This window comes from Colias eurytheme, chromosome 4 (assembly GCF_061535395.1).
Source record: "Colias eurytheme isolate Ceu_HAF_F1 chromosome 4, ilColEury1 Martin Lab GWU primary, whole genome shotgun sequence".
Classification (NCBI taxonomy): domain Eukaryota; kingdom Metazoa; phylum Arthropoda; class Insecta; order Lepidoptera; family Pieridae; genus Colias; species Colias eurytheme.
Window position 1 is genome coordinate 3,763,361 of NC_142983.1, and position 18,810 is coordinate 3,782,170.

At 31.9% G+C, this 18,810-nt stretch overlaps 1 protein-coding gene across 1 annotated transcript; it reads right to left on the reverse strand.

Annotated features, from left to right (window-relative positions):
• Positions 1-232: 232 nt before the first annotated feature.
• On the reverse strand, positions 233-18,684 carry LOC149908843 (ethanolaminephosphotransferase 1). The gene is made up of 9 exons (XM_090120405.1): positions 18,447-18,684; positions 18,180-18,248; positions 17,703-17,895; positions 6,434-6,560; positions 4,491-4,620; positions 3,503-3,660; positions 3,195-3,375; positions 2,686-2,871; positions 233-2,300 (listed from the first exon to the last, which is right to left on the reverse strand). Exons 1-9 carry the CDS (start codon positions 18,495-18,497, stop codon positions 2,238-2,240), a joined length of 1,158 nt encoding a protein of 385 aa, XP_089976531.1. The 5' UTR covers positions 18,498-18,684; the 3' UTR covers positions 233-2,237.
• Between the last annotated feature and the right edge of the window lie 126 nt (positions 18,685-18,810).

Here is an 18,810-nt window from a genome sequence, read left to right on the forward strand (position 1 = left end):
AAACCAGTTCAGTATTTCCTGGGACTTCTCAATAGAGCTTTACAAACTTAACTTGTAATGTTAGTTTAGATACCTATAGGTTTTCTGTATAAACTCTACTACTAAGCTTAAGAAGAGATGTTCATTCATTTCTTTGCAAAATTAATATAGACATGTTTTTCTATATTGCTGCCATTAATTCAAGATAATTAGTAATTACATAGATGAATTGAAATAAAAACACATATTGATCATAAATACAAATTTTATTTTATCAATAACAACACAGGGTTAGGAAAATGTAGCCACCGTCACAAAGGTGTAGGTATGTTAGTAATCGTACATGACCTTAAAATAAACAGGTACAATATATTGAGCACTAAAAAATCATACATAAAGTAAATGAAATCATTCATTGTAAATCTATAATCTAATTCATATATCTATTCCAATGTTAAGATAACATCATTAAGCTATAGAATGCTCAATAAATATTTATTATTGGACATACTAGATAACTAGTAGTCCAAAACAAATAAAAACATGATAATAATAAAAAAAATAAATAAAAAGCATTGATTAGCTTTTTGAAACTATCACAAAACCTAGAACATTATTTTTCTTGTTTCATTTAATATGGCATGATCAATTTTCATTTTTCAATCATATACTTACATAATATCAATAAATTACCAATAATGAGTACCAAGTAAGTAATTTCAATACATTCAAAATGTTGTCTACAGTATTTTTTTTTTATTTTAGTATTTTATTATACATCTAATAAAACAATGAATGTAACAATGCCGAACACGATTAGTATTAGTTTAAAATTTTATGATTTATTTAAATGGAAGTCACAAGTTTCGACTAGAACTCATCTTTTGCGTTTAACGCGTAATGGATTTGAAGAAATTTTTAAACCTAGTATAATTTTAAAACGCGAAGTTACACCATACAGGGTATTTTTTTGTCTCAAATAAAAATATAGGTCAAGTAAACAGTCTTCTAAGAAATTCCAGAAAGAAAAAGATTGTCTCGATATAAGCTCAACTAATTTACGAACTATTAAATGCGTCATATGACAATAGTTAAAAAAATATTTTATATTATTCAGAAAAATGCATTTTTTATTCACTAAAATGGATTCAGACAGGAACTTCAATGCAATTTGCAATATTCAATCATTAAGTTCATCAGATAAAAATATGGCCAGCCATGCAAACAATAATATATTTTTCTGATAAAAAAAATATATATATAAAAATGTGCTAATAAAAACCATAACCCATGTGCACTTACAGTTGCTAAACTATAACGTTCATGCTTCTTGTAACTTCATGAGATCGCGCCAAAGTTATTTTTATTAATTTAAAGGTCTAAATATGCTCATCTTCCACCATATAACCATTACTAAGAGGTCCACTAAATAGGGCACCAATGATTTAACCCGGCCGGCCACCATAGTTTTACGCCTCCCTTTCATTGTCATTCAGTATTCAATATTTAATTTATTCAATATTTCTACACAGGCAGTTATCGACAATTATATCGATTCTATTTTGTCTTACACATACAATAGACATTAGATACTACTGAAATTTATAAAAAGAGATGGAAGTATAGATAGTGAAAATGTGAATACTAAAGTTTTAAAATTCTATTTCTAAGATCTACCATAGTATATAAAAGTTGCCAAGTCTTGTAAGAGTTCATTATGAACCATTTTAAACATGTTTAGGAAAATTATCGTACAAACATCCATATAAAGTAAATTAAACTAATTAAAATAACACATTATCAAGTATCAACCTTATCGGTAAGACATACGGTTTAAAGTAACCTGGCATAAATAGTGGCGAACCCTTATTATACTATACTAACACCCACTACGTTAAAAAGGAGGTAATATATCTTAATTACCACTTATTTGTGTAGGACATCCCTAAATGAACCTATAAAATACATTATCATTATGAATATCTTTGGAAAAAACCTAAAAGTATTGATATAAAATTAGGCAACACTATAATTTAAAAACCACCAAAATCGATTTAAAATCAATATTTCTACTGGAACTTGTAAATATTCCCAAGTATATAACAATATAGGAATAGATGAACCATCCGTGTCGACTAAAAGAGTACAATTAGTATGGACATCAAAAAATATAAGATCAAAAATCAGATCTCAAAATTTGCCTACAATAAAATATAACTACGACCAGACATATTGCTAACTTAAACATGTAACTTTTTTTATTTTATCTTTGGTTTTATGTGGAAACATGATATTTTGAAGTGTTCGCACATCTCCTGTACCTGGAAGAGAAAAAGTTTTTTTTATCATAGTCAAAGTTAACCAAGTAGCTACTCTACACTGATCTCATATAAACAAAAAAGACTCAATCTCACAATCTCTGAAGAAAGTTCTCCAGGATATCATCATCATCATCATTATTTTTTGAGTCCATTTGTTTATATTATTAAATCAATGTTTTTATTAAATCTTTTTAATATATTTTTATCCCCGTAATCAAATACTGTATATTTCTTCTCTTGCACCCCTTCAAAAAAGAAAAAAAATCCACTCCGCGCCCAGCACTAGCACGTACGGCACTAGCGCGTACGGCACTAGCGCGTACGGCACCAGCACGTACGGCACCAGCGCGTACGGCACCAGCAGCCCGCACCGAGTGCCACTCACCACTTTAGTGCCGTAGTATATATGCGCCAGGGAGCACGCGAGGCACAGCACGGTGAGCAGCATCAGCTCGGACATGGGCGACACGCGCCAGTACAGCACCGCGCCCAGCACCAGCGCGTACGGCACCAGCAATCCGTTGAGTGCCTCGCATCGGGTGTCGCTCATTTGGGACACGATTAAACGACACTGAGGAAGAAAAAAAATCCAATTAAAAATTGGTTGTAAAGTAGGTTTACGATCGAGATGTTTGCGTGATAACATAATGTAGTGGCAGCGCTCGAGATGAGACGGGAGATCGGTCCGTCTCTCTCTCGTTATACCTGCGATCGCGCTCGTGAGGTTTTGGTGCGACACAAGTTTCTGAACATGTCGCCCGACTAAAACGATTTTAAAAAGGTTATCACGTCAAAAACATAATTTACCCTAAAACAAAGCCAATGTTAAATTTAGCCTATGTTATTGTGGCCGCAAGGCAGCGACTTGTGTAAGAAAAACTAATTAACACTCACGTTTATATTTGAGAAAATTGTGCCGGTTAGAACAAAGAAGAGCCTCGGTCCTCTATTGATAATATCCGTCGGCGAGTAGAGCACCCAAATAGTGCTTAACATGAAGAACAGAAACAGAGGAATGAGCGGTCTTATTGCTTCGCAGAACGATCGCATTTTACCAGTCTTATCTCGGTAAGATCTGGAAAAGTAAAAAATATATTGCTAGACAAAAAAGATAAAAATCTCATTCAAAAAATAATAATATATTCGATGTCAACATTTTCTGATTCTACCCTCCTTAATTTTCAAATCTCAATTTTACTTACTTATAAATGTTCCACAGTATAACAGTCTGGCTGGTTAGCGCAGCGGAGAGGTACAGTGTGAACTCAAACACTATACCGGGTGTTAAGCCTCCAGGCAAACTCGCGTGCCAAGCGTGTGGACCTATCACTGATGTCACTAGTAGGAGGATGCAGGAACCCTGGTATTAGAAAAGGGTTTTTTTTATATTTTTTCATATGTACCTAGTAAGATGAAGGAACTTAGAATGGTGAAAAAAATTATGTATTTTATATTCGAAATGATGGAAGTTTCAGTCTTTTTGGAGGCCTTCCGTATTATTATTTTTTTGCAAAAGAAAGATATCTTTTGAAAAATACTCATGTTAGAACATTGTACATTTTTTAATGTCTTTCGTGTTTTGATGTAAAGAGATTAAGTATAATAATTTTTACTTTAAATATTTAGTTAAAACAATCAAGTTTTTATTTGGTTGTCCAAAGTATGAAGTATTTGACAAAATATGTATAAAAAAAATACCATTTTAATAACTTATCATGGAATTATTTTTTATAAAAAAGTTCAATTTTGTACTGCTATTGAAATTACAAGGTAACCATCGTCCGCGTCGATTAAAAAAGTAAATTTTACAAAACCCTAACTCAATATTAAAAATTAAAATAAAAAAGTATCTACTGTGTTAGCCTTTTATCAGCTGTTGTATTTTTATAAGTTTTTTTTATTCTTGTTTCTGTATGTTTGTGTTGATGTAAATAACTTTTGGCTGACCTTAATTAAATAAATTAATAACTCAGGCCCCGGAATCACAGGCACAATAGAAAATCTATTGTGTCGTGGACCGATCGGGCCGTTAGGGGCTCAATGGGTTATTAAATAAATACTCCGTAGACTGTACTTCGTTAATTTGATACTAAAATATAGTATTACCGTGATCATACATACCCAAATATACACATAGGTACACAAAAAAGTTTAATTTCCGTCAACACGGTAACAAGACACGTCACTCACAATCATAGTGAAGTCGTATCCCCACGGCAGAAACATGACGCCCGTGTTGTATTTTTCCCAGTGAGTCAGGTAGAAGTTTATAAATATGTTCCAAATCACGAAGAAAAATCGCTTCGGACTTAGCTCGTCCCTGGAATACGGAGAATTAATCTCTTAATTAATTTATCATTCTAAAATTAAGGAATAAAAGTCCTAATATTTTATATTTCTGTTTTCAGAAATAAATTATGACTAAAAATCAGCTCAAACAAGTAGATAATATCAAAAATGATATCAAAAGATTTCATAAAATGATCTCATTTTATATTTATGTCGGTTATATGTATAATCAAGTTTTATTAACCAATAAATTTACCAATTTAATGAAAGATATGTATTAGAGCAGGCTCCAAGGAGATGTTCGTTTGCATAAATAGCGGACCTAAATCTGACTTCTGATATATATTGTATAGATCCCAGACATCCTATAAACAGATGTTGCCAACCAGTTTTGTGGTCCCCTTCCCCGCACCCCGGTAATTAAATATGGCATACAAAGAAAAAAATAAACATTTCCAAAACATGCCGCGTGGGGTATCAAATGAAAGAGCTTATTGAGTAGATCACGAATATATAGCATACTATAACATTTCTTACACTTTCTCTAAGATTTTTTAGAAAATTTACGAAAATGGTCCATTTTTGAGTTAACTTTAAACCACTATAGATTGAAAACTCATGAATATATTTTTTAAATTATTATTTTAAATAATTAACAATAGTCCATTGTTTACGATTCAATAGTTCGTACAGTGAAATAGTTGCATGGGGGAGTGGGGGAAGCATTCAAAGATGGCGAGTATATTTTCAAGTTTATGCCAGAAATAAAGGCCTAATACAAAAATATCGGTGTCAGGGCTTAGAATAATTATCTCTGCACTGTCGTTGTGTTTGACAGAATGAAAAATATGGCAGAACATTCTTGAATCAGCCTCTTAACTTCATCAGCCTCTTCTAAACTTGAAAATATACTCGCCATCTTTGAATGCTCCCCCCACTCCCCCATGCAACTATTTCACTGTACGAACTATTGAATCGTAAACAATGGACTATTGTTAATTATTTAAAATAATAATTTAAAAAATATATTCATGAGTTTTCAATCTATAGTGGTTTAAAGTTAACTCAAAAATGGACCATTTTCGTAAATTTTCTAAAAATCTTAGAGAAAGTGTAAGAAATGTTATAGTATGCTATATATTCGTGATCTACTCAATAAGCTCTTTCATTTGATACCCCACGCGGCATGTTTTGGAAATTTTTATTTTTTTCTTTGTATGCCATATTTAATTACCGTTGTGGGGAGAGGGGGACCACAAAACTGGTTGGCAACATCTGTCTATAGGATGTCTGGGATCTATACAATATATATCAGAAGTCAGATTTAGGTCCGGTATTTTTGCAAACGAAACTCCACTGAGAGTCCGGTCTATATCTAAATTGACAGATATGTATAACTGGTTTTTTGCGAAGGAAATATACCTACTTTTAACATCGAAGCGAGTATAACATACATTAAATTTTAGTCCCAAATTCTAATAAGTACATAGTTACTTCATTAGGTACTATACGTTTATGAAAATAATAATATCTTTAATGATAATTAAATTCCTTTCATAAAATTTAAACCACGTTAGATAAATCGCGTGATAGATAACACTCGCCATAATATAATCATACGTATAAATAGACACTATTTTTAGCGTTTATCGTGATTTATGCTAATTGAATTCCTGCGTATTTTGAAGTGAAACTTCTTTAGGCGCGTTGAGAGTCAAATTTCAAGGTCGCGTCATGGCAAAACCGTCACGTCAAGTCAACGATTTTGGTATCTTTCACTAAAGTTAAGAAGTTTCACTTTTGACACGTGTGCTCGGCACACACGCTTTTCTTCAGATACCAACCTTCCGAATATGCTGTAGAGACACGTGGGTATAAGTACGGCGGAATAAGAGTCAAGTCCATGGTCAAATAGCTCGCCGAGGGGACCGCTGCTGCCGGTGCGGCGGGCCTGCTTGCCGTCTATACCATCTGTAAAACATTTACTTCATTGCGACACCTGTCTTTTGCACGCCTCATAAGCGAAGCGTTGAGGTGGGTACTACTGTCACTTCGCGCAAAACATCTGATTTTTCAAACTTAAAATGTCTTTATGTATCATACATTGCACTTGTAAGATAATACATACACACACATATTAAGAAAAAACACTATTTTTAACGTTCATGATATTTTTGATGTCATTTTTGTTATTTAAACTAGTTAAAAAACAGTTTAAAAAAGTTCTGTCTTGGACGTTCGTGTGTCTGTATGTGCGGATCCTTTTTCTTGTTAACACGATAGCGACCGAAGTACTTTACTAATCGAGTCTTTTTTTTTCTCTTACGCTTGAGTATGCTCAGGAATAGAACCCTTTCATTTTTCAGGGTCTGATTCGATGTGGTTTAATTGTTATTAAATAAACAAAAATAATAATTAATAAATATTTATTAAAAAAAAATTATGAGGCGTGCACTTTTGGATTTTCCAAATTATTTTTTAAAACATATCTAACGAGTTTAAAATTTTTATACCCGATGAAAAAGACAATTTTTTAAACCTCGAGTTAACATGCTGCAAGCAGCAGATCGTGTAATGGATTACAACTTTAAATGTGAATATCTAATCTAAATATTTCTAAATATTTTCATTCACATTTTTATCAAAAAGTGAATGAAAATTGAAAATATTTAGTATTTTCTAAATCTAAAACAGTTACGAAATCGAGAAGATAAATAAATACCTATGTATTTGTGATTTTATTTTATTTTTGTGATTTATTATCGTAAAATACGGTTGTAATGAGCATTAATTATATGATATTTTAGAGGTAACTTCAGGATTTTTTTTATCGAGCAAATTTTTTCCAATCGTGTTTTGGAAACAGTCATCCCATCACACTTACGTTCTGTAATACTTACATATTAAAAAATTCAGTGCGAAAAAACTTCAATATTTTTAATTATAGCTCATAAACAGTCCATTTTGTCGTTTTCACCTAGGGCCGTTTTGACGTATTCACATTATTGACTATTGTATTCACTTGTATTCATGCGTCAATTAATCATAATATGTACTATGTTTATCTTTAAAAAATATCTCAATTGCCTACTTTACTATGTGTTTGAAAAATGTAAAATAAGTACTTATGCATTATTAAGGGCATCTATGTTTTATGTTAAAAAAATAGTCCTAAATAAACCAAGACAGTAATTATAATTCTTTATTTGCTACTGAAGTACGGTAAGATTAGGAACTAATATACAGTGCATTTCTTCACACTCCTTTTGATAAGATGCGTCAGAGTAACATAGTTGAACGTAAATAAATAAATTCTATATTAAGAGACGTTATCAAAACATAACACACTCGTGTCTAGTAGAACAATCTACTAGTAAACAATTTTATTATGTTGATTCATAAAATATGCTAATTATGAAAGTTTTATCAACTTATTAACTACGTAAATGAGAATGTGTTTCAAAGTTTCAGATCGTTAATTTAATTAACGTTTTCATTCAATAATACCACGGAATGTCTATTCGTCTTTCTATGTCTACAATTTTAATTAATTTTCCCAAAAAGGACAGAGGTCTGTTTGATTTTTTTTAATGAATATACCTACCTAATAGTATTTTATTTAACAGTTGTATGTTATTTTGAGCGTTGGTTATTAATTTTATGCAAAAAGAACCAGTATCCTAGGAGCATAATTTGTGCATAATGTTTGTGAGCACATGGTGAAAAATTATTCATTAATAACATTTTTTAAATTGCAATTTAAACGTTAAACATGCTATTCTAAGAAATATATTTAGGTAGGTACTATCTTTTCTTCTTCTTTTTCTCCCACTATCAATCATTGCGCTATATTATTACTTGTTTTACTACAACGCGATATTTGTAACATAAATACGCTTTCTGTGTAATCTCTTACAGCCGTACAAATAAACGAGTTATAACATTTTATGCAAAGAATAAACTAAGAATAAGGAAAAATCATACAAATAAACACGAAATAAATGTAACCTAGTATAACTTCGTAATAAGTATTCATACTAATGCTATTCCGTCCTTATTACGGCTACCACCCTAGTATAAGTCTGACATAACCGAGTTATAACATATCTTTTAGTACATTGTGCTGTGTTTTACAAGTTTTAGAAGCAATTTTCAATCTAAATTTGAGATAATAGCAATGAGAGTAATACGAGAAGTAGAAAAAGTTGAGCAAATTAATAATTTCATTACGTACCTATTGAAATGGAAAATTTTGTATGAAATGTCAAAATATACGAAATTATGAAAAACCCTTTTGATATTTATAATGATTTATTTATTTACAACATGCGCCAAACCATACATACATAAAACTTATTTCTAAACTTATCACAATACACTTTCGTTGAAAATATAAATCTTCTAAGCCTGGAGTTGTATGTTTTGAGTACCAGTTATTTGGCAACTCTTTATCTCAAGGTGGGTTTATCTTCTGTTCTCCAGATATTGGATAGCGTTATCTATCATTTGCTTGCATATTTAATGATATATTTAAATTATTTCCAATGAATATTTAAAAAATAAATAAACAGAACATCGTATGATGAAACTTCACAACAAATTCGACGAAGTCAAACGAGCGTCAAAATGACAGCACCAAGGCATAACCGTAGACAATTTCAATGTTTTTCATAATTTGTGAATGAATTGCTACGTTGCCGCTTCGCGCCTATGGGCGTATTCAGAAAGAAAGCTTGAAACTTATAAGCGCTTATCGGCGCTTGTCATGTTTATATATTTTCCTGTCAGTGCTGGTCACCCGCGCAGGAAAATATATGAACATGACAAGCGCCGATAAGCGCTTATAAGTTTCAAGCTTTCTTTCTGAATACGCCCTATTGCATAGCGTGAGCATAGTTACATCGACGTTATTCCAAATTTATTTGTAAGAAATTATGACATCCTTATTCTTTATTTATTCTTATCATATCTATGCATTGCATAAGGTTTGAATAAGCAAGTTTTTATTTGTACGGCTGTTACAAAATAAACAGCGTTTGTTATTTATAAACAATATCTGAATGGTGTAAGAGTTTTATAATTTATGCCTCAACAACGAAATACTACTGTCTACTACTACTCTTTTAATTTTTAACCAAATTAATCACATGTTACAGCTGGGAAAAAACAGCATTTTGAAACTCTATAACAATGTAGCTTACTAATGATTAAATAACTTTTAAATCGGTCAAGGAGATTTAGTTATGTCGTAGCAAAACAACCAAAAAATTCAAATCTTTCCTTTTTATTATATCAGTTTAAATATTATATCCTTTAATTCATATCCAATCCCATATATCTGTGCATTTTAGGAATATGAAATCGATCTTGCATCCGGTTTACAGAGCCATGGTTTCTAATTGATAACGTATCTAAGCGACACCGTAACATGAGATAACAAAGGGCAGTTGGGATCATTGTATTACTATTTAATTATTTAACTAGTTGAAATCTAGCGTAAAAGCTGATTTATAGAGTGGATTCACAAACACTCTTAATTATAGGTTCTTCAAAGCTTATAGGCGTGAATACGTAATAACGGTGGAGATATATTATATTATTTGCAAGTTGGTAACCGGTTTCTCGTATGTTTTACATCAAAGTATCGGTCAATTAGGGAAAGCTGGCATGTTCACAGTACTCACACTTATGCAATTTCACTTACAGTATGTTCAAAAATAAATGCGACTCTAGTATTTACCTGTAAAATTATAATTTAAAAGTAAATCAATTGATGAAGTTAATTATTTATTCTAATAATAATCAATTGGATAAAAGTATAAATAATCATTCAATTATCAAATAATAATTAAATTCCTGACTTTGGTTGAGTAAAGATATTATCTAAGAAATATTATATTTGTAGTAAGTACGTAATAGGTACCTACCAATACGCGCTAACAAATATGTGTTACATGTTTATTGTATAATTTTCACACTATTGGTTTTAAACTCAAACTCAAACATTTATACAATTAGACTTCTTCTAGAAGCACTTTTGAATCGTCATAACAGTTTAACAGTTTTAACATTTACCACCAATTCAGAAAGCAGTATCTATAGAGAAGAAGAAGAATCTATTTAATCATAATCGTAATCTTCTACTTCACTGTAACTTTCATCGCTCGAAGAACTCGATGTTTCGTTGTCGGAATTTCTTAATGTTATTATAAATGAGTCAGTGTAATTATCTACTTTTGGTTCTAATTGAATATATTTTTCCTCATGTTCTCGCGTCTTTCTCCAAACGTCACTAAACATATCCAGACTAAGAGCATTTGCTTCCTTTCTAAATAATTCTTCCACAGTTTTCAAGTTAAAGTTCACATTTTGTGATGCTACTTGCCCTTTAATTATGCCCCATAGTAACTCTATTGGGTTGAGTTCTGGATGGTATGGTGGAAGGCGCAATACACTATGTCCATGATCTTTGAGGATTGCATCAAGTAGGTAAAAATTGTGTATAGTTTGGCTTATTTTTTTTAATAATGACGTGATAACTCTGATTATTAATTAGTAATTTGATTTTTGAAAAAAAAATGCCGATTTTAGTTAAAATTTATATTTTTCTAACAAGATCCTTATCATCCAAATTTCCACCTTCGTGAGAAAAATTGACATTTCTAATGAAAATGAACAAAAAATTAAATGATTTTATTAAATACTGTAAAATAGTCTATAATTCTTCCATTTACTGTATCACAAAATTCTTCATAGATTTTTAGATATTCGTACTACACCAATTACATCACCCTGTATTTATAAACAATTGCAAAATATGACACATACATAGGTCGGGAGATACTGACACAAAATTTCGGGTCATTTGTAACAGAATGGCGGTTCTACAGAGGTCTTATTACGCAATGACTAAAAGAAAAATGATGGTCAGAACTCTCTGTATTAAGTATATAGTCTATGGTCAGAACTCAGAACGCTGGTACCGGCGGACTAGTCGCGTGGGCGTTAGTCGAACTCGTCGGATAAATAGCGAAAGTCAAACGATTTGTAACACAAAAATTTTAGAATTCACCGATAGCCCATAAAAAAGATATAGGCGGTAGTGTCATGCCATACTTTTCCGGTGTAACTTACCGACGCGATGCGTTGATTAAAAAAAAAACAATTAAAACATTTGTACCAGGCTAACTTTTGCACAGGTAATCATCATCGTGCAGACATTTACGAAAATCGCCATGCCATATTTTTCGGACCATTCCAAATGGCCACCATACCGCCGAAAATCTGCAAAAAAAAATTTTTTTTCGCCAAACAATTTGTACCAGTATTGCATTTGGATTTTTGGAGAGTATTTGATAAAATGTGACCATTATTGTAGTGCCATACTTCTAGTAGGGGGGAAAAAGTGCTGCCATACTTGAAAATTAATTTATTCGTCACGTTTCAAAAATACGACTGTACAATACGTAAAATAATTTTTTACAGTATGGGTTCATTATATTCTGTTTGTTTGTATACAATTCTACCTAGAAAAAAATATCGCAGATTGCAAACATGGGGCGGATGATTGTAAGACTTAAGCCAAGACATAAAAAGAAAAATGAAAAGAATTGGCGATTTGTACCAGTACGGCATTTTTGGAAAGTATATGATGCAACGTGACCATTATTATATTTGCCATACTTTTAATAGAGGGAAAAATTAGTGCCATACTGCTACCAATCGTTCAAACTACGAATAAAATCTTACAATAAGAAAAAATTCTTATACACATTCGCCACCTCCCACAGGTATGGCATTATCACACTTCTATTTATAATCATTCAGGAGTTGTTGAAAAAAAAAGTGTAGGGTGGTAAGTACAAATCGTTTGGCGAGAAAAAAAAAATTCAAAAATTTGCAGATTTTCCGCGGTATGGCGACCATTTGGAGTCGTCCGAAAAGTATGGCATGGCGATTTTAGTAAATGGCTGCACGACGATGGTTACCTGTGCAAAAGTGAGCCCGGTACAAATGGTTGAATTGTTTTTTTTAAATCAACGCATTCACGTCGGTATGGCGGACTGTAAGTCACATCGTAACTGCATGGCATGACACTACCGCCTACATCTTTTTTAAGGGCTATCGGTAAATTCTAAAATTTTTGTGTTACAAATCGTTGGACTTTCGCTATTTATCCGACGAGTGTGACTAACGCCCACGCGACTAGTCCGCCGGTACCAGCGTTCTGACCATCATTTTTCTTTTTGTCATTGCGTACTAAGACCCCTCTAGACCGCCATCCTGTTACAAATGACCCGAAATTTTGTGTCAGTATCTCCCGGCCTAACATGTGCAATGTGTAAATGTGTTGACGTTCCAGCTCTTCTTAATATACCTATAGGCACCTATTAAATCTAATTGGACGTATAATATATGCGTAATATTATACGTAATTGTATGTGACAAGTGTGCAATCTATTTTACTAACGAACTCGTCATCTGGCCATGTAGCACTACTAATATTCGAAAACAAATATTATAAAGACGAAAGATTAGGTTTTTTTGTTATAATTTAACTCAGAAACTACTACTTAACTGATTTTACATTTTGTTTATTTATACGATATTAATATGCTACTTCTGTACGGTAACAGAGATTATTTTTTATTTATATAGGGTCAACCTCTGTGGCTCCATCAGAAAGCGGCTAGGAACTTTAATAAAGAAATGCTATATCACTATTAATAGAAAAAAACCCAAACGATAAAAATTTAAGTCGATAATAGGATAAATAAGGCATATAACTTAGACCTTGCTGCTTCGTAATCAGATTACGAGCTTCACATAAAATGTTGCTATTACGATAATGAGTTATTCAGGCAATTTCAGATATTTTTTTCCATTGTCATGGTAATTTATATGAGATTTGTATAGATTATATGCATTACACATTGAAAGTGACCTCGTGTCAAAGATAATGAGTGCCGCGTTTGAATTACGTGATTTTATTCATCGATACACGTGAATCGATATTTATGACATTTTTTTATATTTGTTTTTGTGTTATACTTGTCTTGCTATACAAAATCTGCAAAAAAAACAAAAAGCCTTGAAGGAACGGTCTATGTATTTCGCATTTTATTAAATTAAATAATAAGGCAAACTTTTAGAAAAAAATAAAGTTTTATGTCAACATTGAACGTAACAATAATTTTTTCGTTAGAAAATAAATCGTGTACCTACTTCACACATAAAGGCGACGTCACATGTTGAACAATGACCTCTGGGTCAAGTTCACTTATAAATTGTTTCGCTTTTACGTTTAAAAGAACACTAAAGCCGTCGCGATTCCCCCTATAACATGATTAGAAACTCAACAAAATTAAAACCATTTGATTTTTTTACTACTCACTTGATATACATTATAGAACAGTGAGCATTTTTGAAAGTTGTTTCAGTAAGGTTCAAGTACCATAAATAGTCCATTGAATAAAAAGTTCTAGAGTGCGTGAGTTAGTAACGTAAGATGTTTCTTCGGAAACATGTCAAGAGTCCCTAGGTAATAAACATACTAAAACCCCGGGACACTAGGAGGAGCCCCGGAGTGGGGGGAGGGGGGAAATGAGTCCATTTTTTCATTTTTCGCTTAAATCTCAAAAACGGTACATGTTAGAGAAAAACTTTCAAGGAAAAGTTGAAAGGCCATAAAATTATCTACAAGTTGTACCTAGATCATTTTTTCCTATATCCTACCGTTTCTGAGTTATACGCAGTAAAAAATGATATTGGCTCAAACAATTTCCCCATACTACACATCAATCGATCAAAAAATATTTATTTCTTCCAAAAAACTCAAATGTGCAACTTGTGACCGGTACTGTTAGATTGCTCTTAATTAGGTCTATAATTGGTAAAATAAACACATTCCTCCATGGAAGCCTTTAGGAGGAGTCCATTGTCAAAATGTTATATTAGGGCAGTTTGAGTTACTGAACTTGATCTTTTTATTTTTTTCTTCCAAAAAACTCAAAAGTGCAACTTGTGACCGGTACTCATAGATTGCTCTTAATTAGGTCTATAATTGGTAAAATAAACACATTGCTCCATGGAAGCCTTTAGGAGGAATCGATTGTCAAATATTATATTAGGGCAGTTTGAGTTACTGAACTTGAACTTTTTATTTTTTTTCTTCCAAAAAACTCAAAAGTGCAACTTGTGACCGGTACAGATAGATTGCTCATAATTAGGTCTATCATTGATAAAAATACCAGATTCCACCACGGAGGCGTTTACGGGGAATTGAATTTTATTAGGGTAGTTATGATACTTGAACTTTTTATTTTTTTTCTTCCAAAAAACTCAAAAGTGCAACTTGTGACCGGTACCGATAGGTTGCCCATAATTAGGTCTATCATTGATAAAAATACCAGATTCCACCATGGAGGCGTTTACGGGGAATTGAATTTTATTAGGACAGTTAGTTAAAAGTTCAAGTATCGTAACTACCCTAATAAAATTCAATTCCCCGTAAACGCCTCCGTGGTGGAATCTAGTATTTTTATCAATGATAGACCTAATTATGAGCAATCTATTTGTACCGGTCACAAGTTGCACTTTTGAGTTTTTTGGAAGAAAAAAATAAAAAGATCAAGTTCAGTAACTCAAACTGCCCTAATATAATATTTTGACAATCGATTCCTCCTAAAGGCTTCCATGGAGGAATGTGTTTATTTTACCAATTATAGACCTAATTAAGAGCAATCTATCAGTACCGGTCACAAGTTGCACATTTGAGTTTTTTGGAAGAAATAAATATTTTTTGATCGATTGATGTGTAGTATGGGGAAATTGTTTGAGCCAAAATCATTTTTTACTGCCTATAACTCAGAAACGGTAGGATATAGGAAAAAATGATTTAGGTACAACTTGTAGATAACTTTATGGCCTTTCAACTTTTCCTTGAAAGTTTTTCTCTAACATGTACCGTTTTTGAGATTTAAGCGAAAAATGAAAAAATGGACTCATTTCCCCCCTCCCCCCACTCCGGGGCTCCTCCTAGTGTCCCGGGGTTTTAGTATGTTTATTACCTAGGGACTCTTGACATGTTTCCGAAGAAACATCTTACGTTACTAACTCACGCACTCTAGACCCCCCTTGGAGGGACTCATTCAATGGACTAAAAATACAATACTAAAAATTTAAAACAAGGTAAACTCACTGATGTTTTTTTCAATTATTTTTATTTCAAGAATCTAGAATTTTTAAAAAGAAATGCTATAAAATATATCATGTTTAATATCTGTTAAAATGTCTTTCTTCAATAACGTATAGGGTCAACCGGGGCAAATGCAACTATGGGGCTATGGCAACTAGTTATCATAACTAATTTATTAGAGTTGTTGTAATAAATCGCCACCTATGATTCAATAACTCAACGACTAATAAATCTTACAAGTAATAGATGGTGCCCCTACGATGAAAACTATTTGATTGATAGGCCATTGTGTCAAACCGCTATTTTGAAGTTGGTGTGCGTAAAAACAGGTGTCGAGTTTTGCAGACAAAAAAATTGTTTAGGAGTGATTTTTTGCAGGTGTTTTTGATTGGACACGATTATCATAAGCCGTTAAGCTTATTTCATTTATATTTTTAGTGCGTTAGTTGACTCTATTTTGTGTTATTGATGCAGTTACAATTGCCTCATGAAAATTTCACTGTGGGGTTATTGCAACTGTGAGGTTAGTTACAATAGCCCCTTATATTTTTGTATGAAACTAAAAACACTAGTGATGTGACAGTGTCGATATTTTTATTATGTATCCTTCTTGGTAGTCAAAATATACTTTCTTTATGATTAATTAAAAAAGAACCATCGATTATTTCTTCGATATTATACCCAGAGACGGGTTCATAAGTAAAATTCAAATTAGATAAAGCGTGGTTAAAGAATATAAGTAACTAAAAACGATAGGTAGGATAGTTCTGTGATTGTTCAAGTAATTTTTAGTAAACGGTTGATTAACTAATAAACGTATTTTGTTTGGTTTACGTTTTTACCAATATTTAACACAAAGAATATTATTTGTTCTGACCAAAAACTAAAATTGACTTAGTAGGTAGTACACTGTTATTTTTTTTTGTTGCGATTTAAAGTGGTAAATCAAAGTAGGTAAGTACATGAGTTTTTCCTCTAAATAATGCGGAGCCATCTACGATCGCAACGTTATTGTATAGATAACGTTATTGTATATATATATAGAATAATGAAAATATATCGATGAATAAGTTTTTTGCATTCCCCACACTAATTCTCTAACAAAAAGTTGCATTTGCCCCACAATCAGAAAAATAAGATTTTTCCTGAAAACTCGTCCTTGCTACACGGTAATCCAGTTCAAAATCCTATGAATAACATGAAATCTCGTAAATATATTCTATATTCGTTGTTTTATATGAAATAGAAGAAGAGCTATGGCAGTTAGTTGCATTTACCCCCGACTAGGGGTAAATGTAACTTTTTCTACCAATTTTAGGAAATATTCTCACTACCAGTTATTTATAAGACTACTGTATTGCTTGATTGGTTGAAAATAATCTTGAATAAATACAAAAATCACTAAATGGGTCAAATAAATGACCAAATATAAAAGGAGATAACTGCAACCGATCAAACTTGAAACTTGTTATTTTTTAGTTGCATTTGCCCCGGTTGACCCTACCTTTCTATGTAAAGGGGTTTTTGAAGAAAAGGAATCTCTAAGTTTCTATATCTCTTAATTAACTGTATATTTTGAACAATGAACCATGGAAAAAATCTGAAGTTTTTAGTTGGCACTCCAATCTTTTAGCATTTTTATTTGATTTTTACTACATCTATTTCTCTATCATTGATATGTAGCAATGGGTTACTAAGAAACATGTTCATTTTGTTTATTTGCATTACCAACAAGTTTCTTCCATGTTACTATAACACAAAAAAAATATATACCGGCCATTTTTAGAACCTCCTCCTTTTTTTTAAAGCCTCTTAAAAATATGGTTCTAAAGCGTTGCCTACAAGATAATACTTTATAAATTGAAAGCACAAATAGCACCATAAATGCTATTGTAAATAAATAAATAAAACATTACCTAAAGTGTAAGCCACAAATAGATTAACGGACGACACAGCCCACACCCAACTTGGTATATGGTCGTTTGTCACATTGTCTTCCGTTAGAGCGTGGAATCCATAATCATAGTAGGTGAAGAGCAGGAAATTTAATACAGTCAAGAGGAATCCGCCAAATGTAAGGAGATTTGGTGCTATCCACATCGGACAAAACTGTAACCATATTATCATATTAATTGTCAAGCACACCTAAGATTAACTAATTTAAATTAATTACAAAAATATATTATGGGCTCTTACATGATTTTTAAGTAAATCATAAATACAATAGTTGAAATCACAATAATTTTCAACTGTTGTTGAAATTTAGCAAAACTACATTCAAATTAAAATATGTTTTTTGAAGATATTTATAATTGATGTGTAATTCCAATAAGCTTAATATAATTGAATAGGCTTTTCATATAAGTAGTATGTAACCGAAAAATATGCATTACCTGGACACACCAATCCCAGAAAGGATGCATTACATATTGGCTGAGGACACTAGTATCGATTGAATTGTACTGGAAATATTAAAAAGAAGTAAGTAAGGACTATAAATTAAAAACCCCGATAAAGAAGTTTCACTTCAAAACAAACATAACACGATTGCTTTTCCATTTCACATCAAATAAAGTGATAGGTATTTAGAACAGGGTTTGCTCTTGGTAGTTATAAAAACTATAAAGTAATTAATTGAAGAAATTATATTGCTAAATTACCTTGTATTTCTCAAATCCTTCCAATTTATCTTTAGACAGGAAACGTGCCATTTTATTATATTTATTTTACTTCACTTCATAACAAAACGAGCTATCGGTCACATATACATGATGTTTTTGTTGAACAAGTAAGGTTAACACGCAGAATCAGCACATATTTTAAGCATTACAAGCGCTATAAAATTTGCCGACAAAAATGGATCCACCAAACTTCAATCAATACAACACAACAGCACCGGTTTTTGAATGAAACTAAACTTCAAATTTGAATTTTGAAATCAATCAAATAACTTTATAATTTTGGGATGTCATAAATTCTAGTCTTTTGGGTATTAGTTAACAAGTATTGCCATAACTAAAAATG

Bases quoted from the DNA above. Each gene is read 5' to 3' on its own strand.
- LOC149908843 (XM_090120405.1), bottom strand. From the start codon at position 18,497: ATGGCACGTTTCCTGTCTAAAGATAAATTGGAAGGATTTGAGAAATAC. The intron at 17,896-18,179 runs GTAATGCATATT...ATATGGTTACAG, and splicing joins TCTGGGATTGGTGTGTCCAG to TTTTGTCCGATGTGGATAGC. The intron at 2,872-3,194 runs GTGAGTGTTAAT...TTTCTTCCTCAG, and splicing joins CAATTTTCTCAAATATAAAC to TGTCGTTTAATCGTGTCCCA.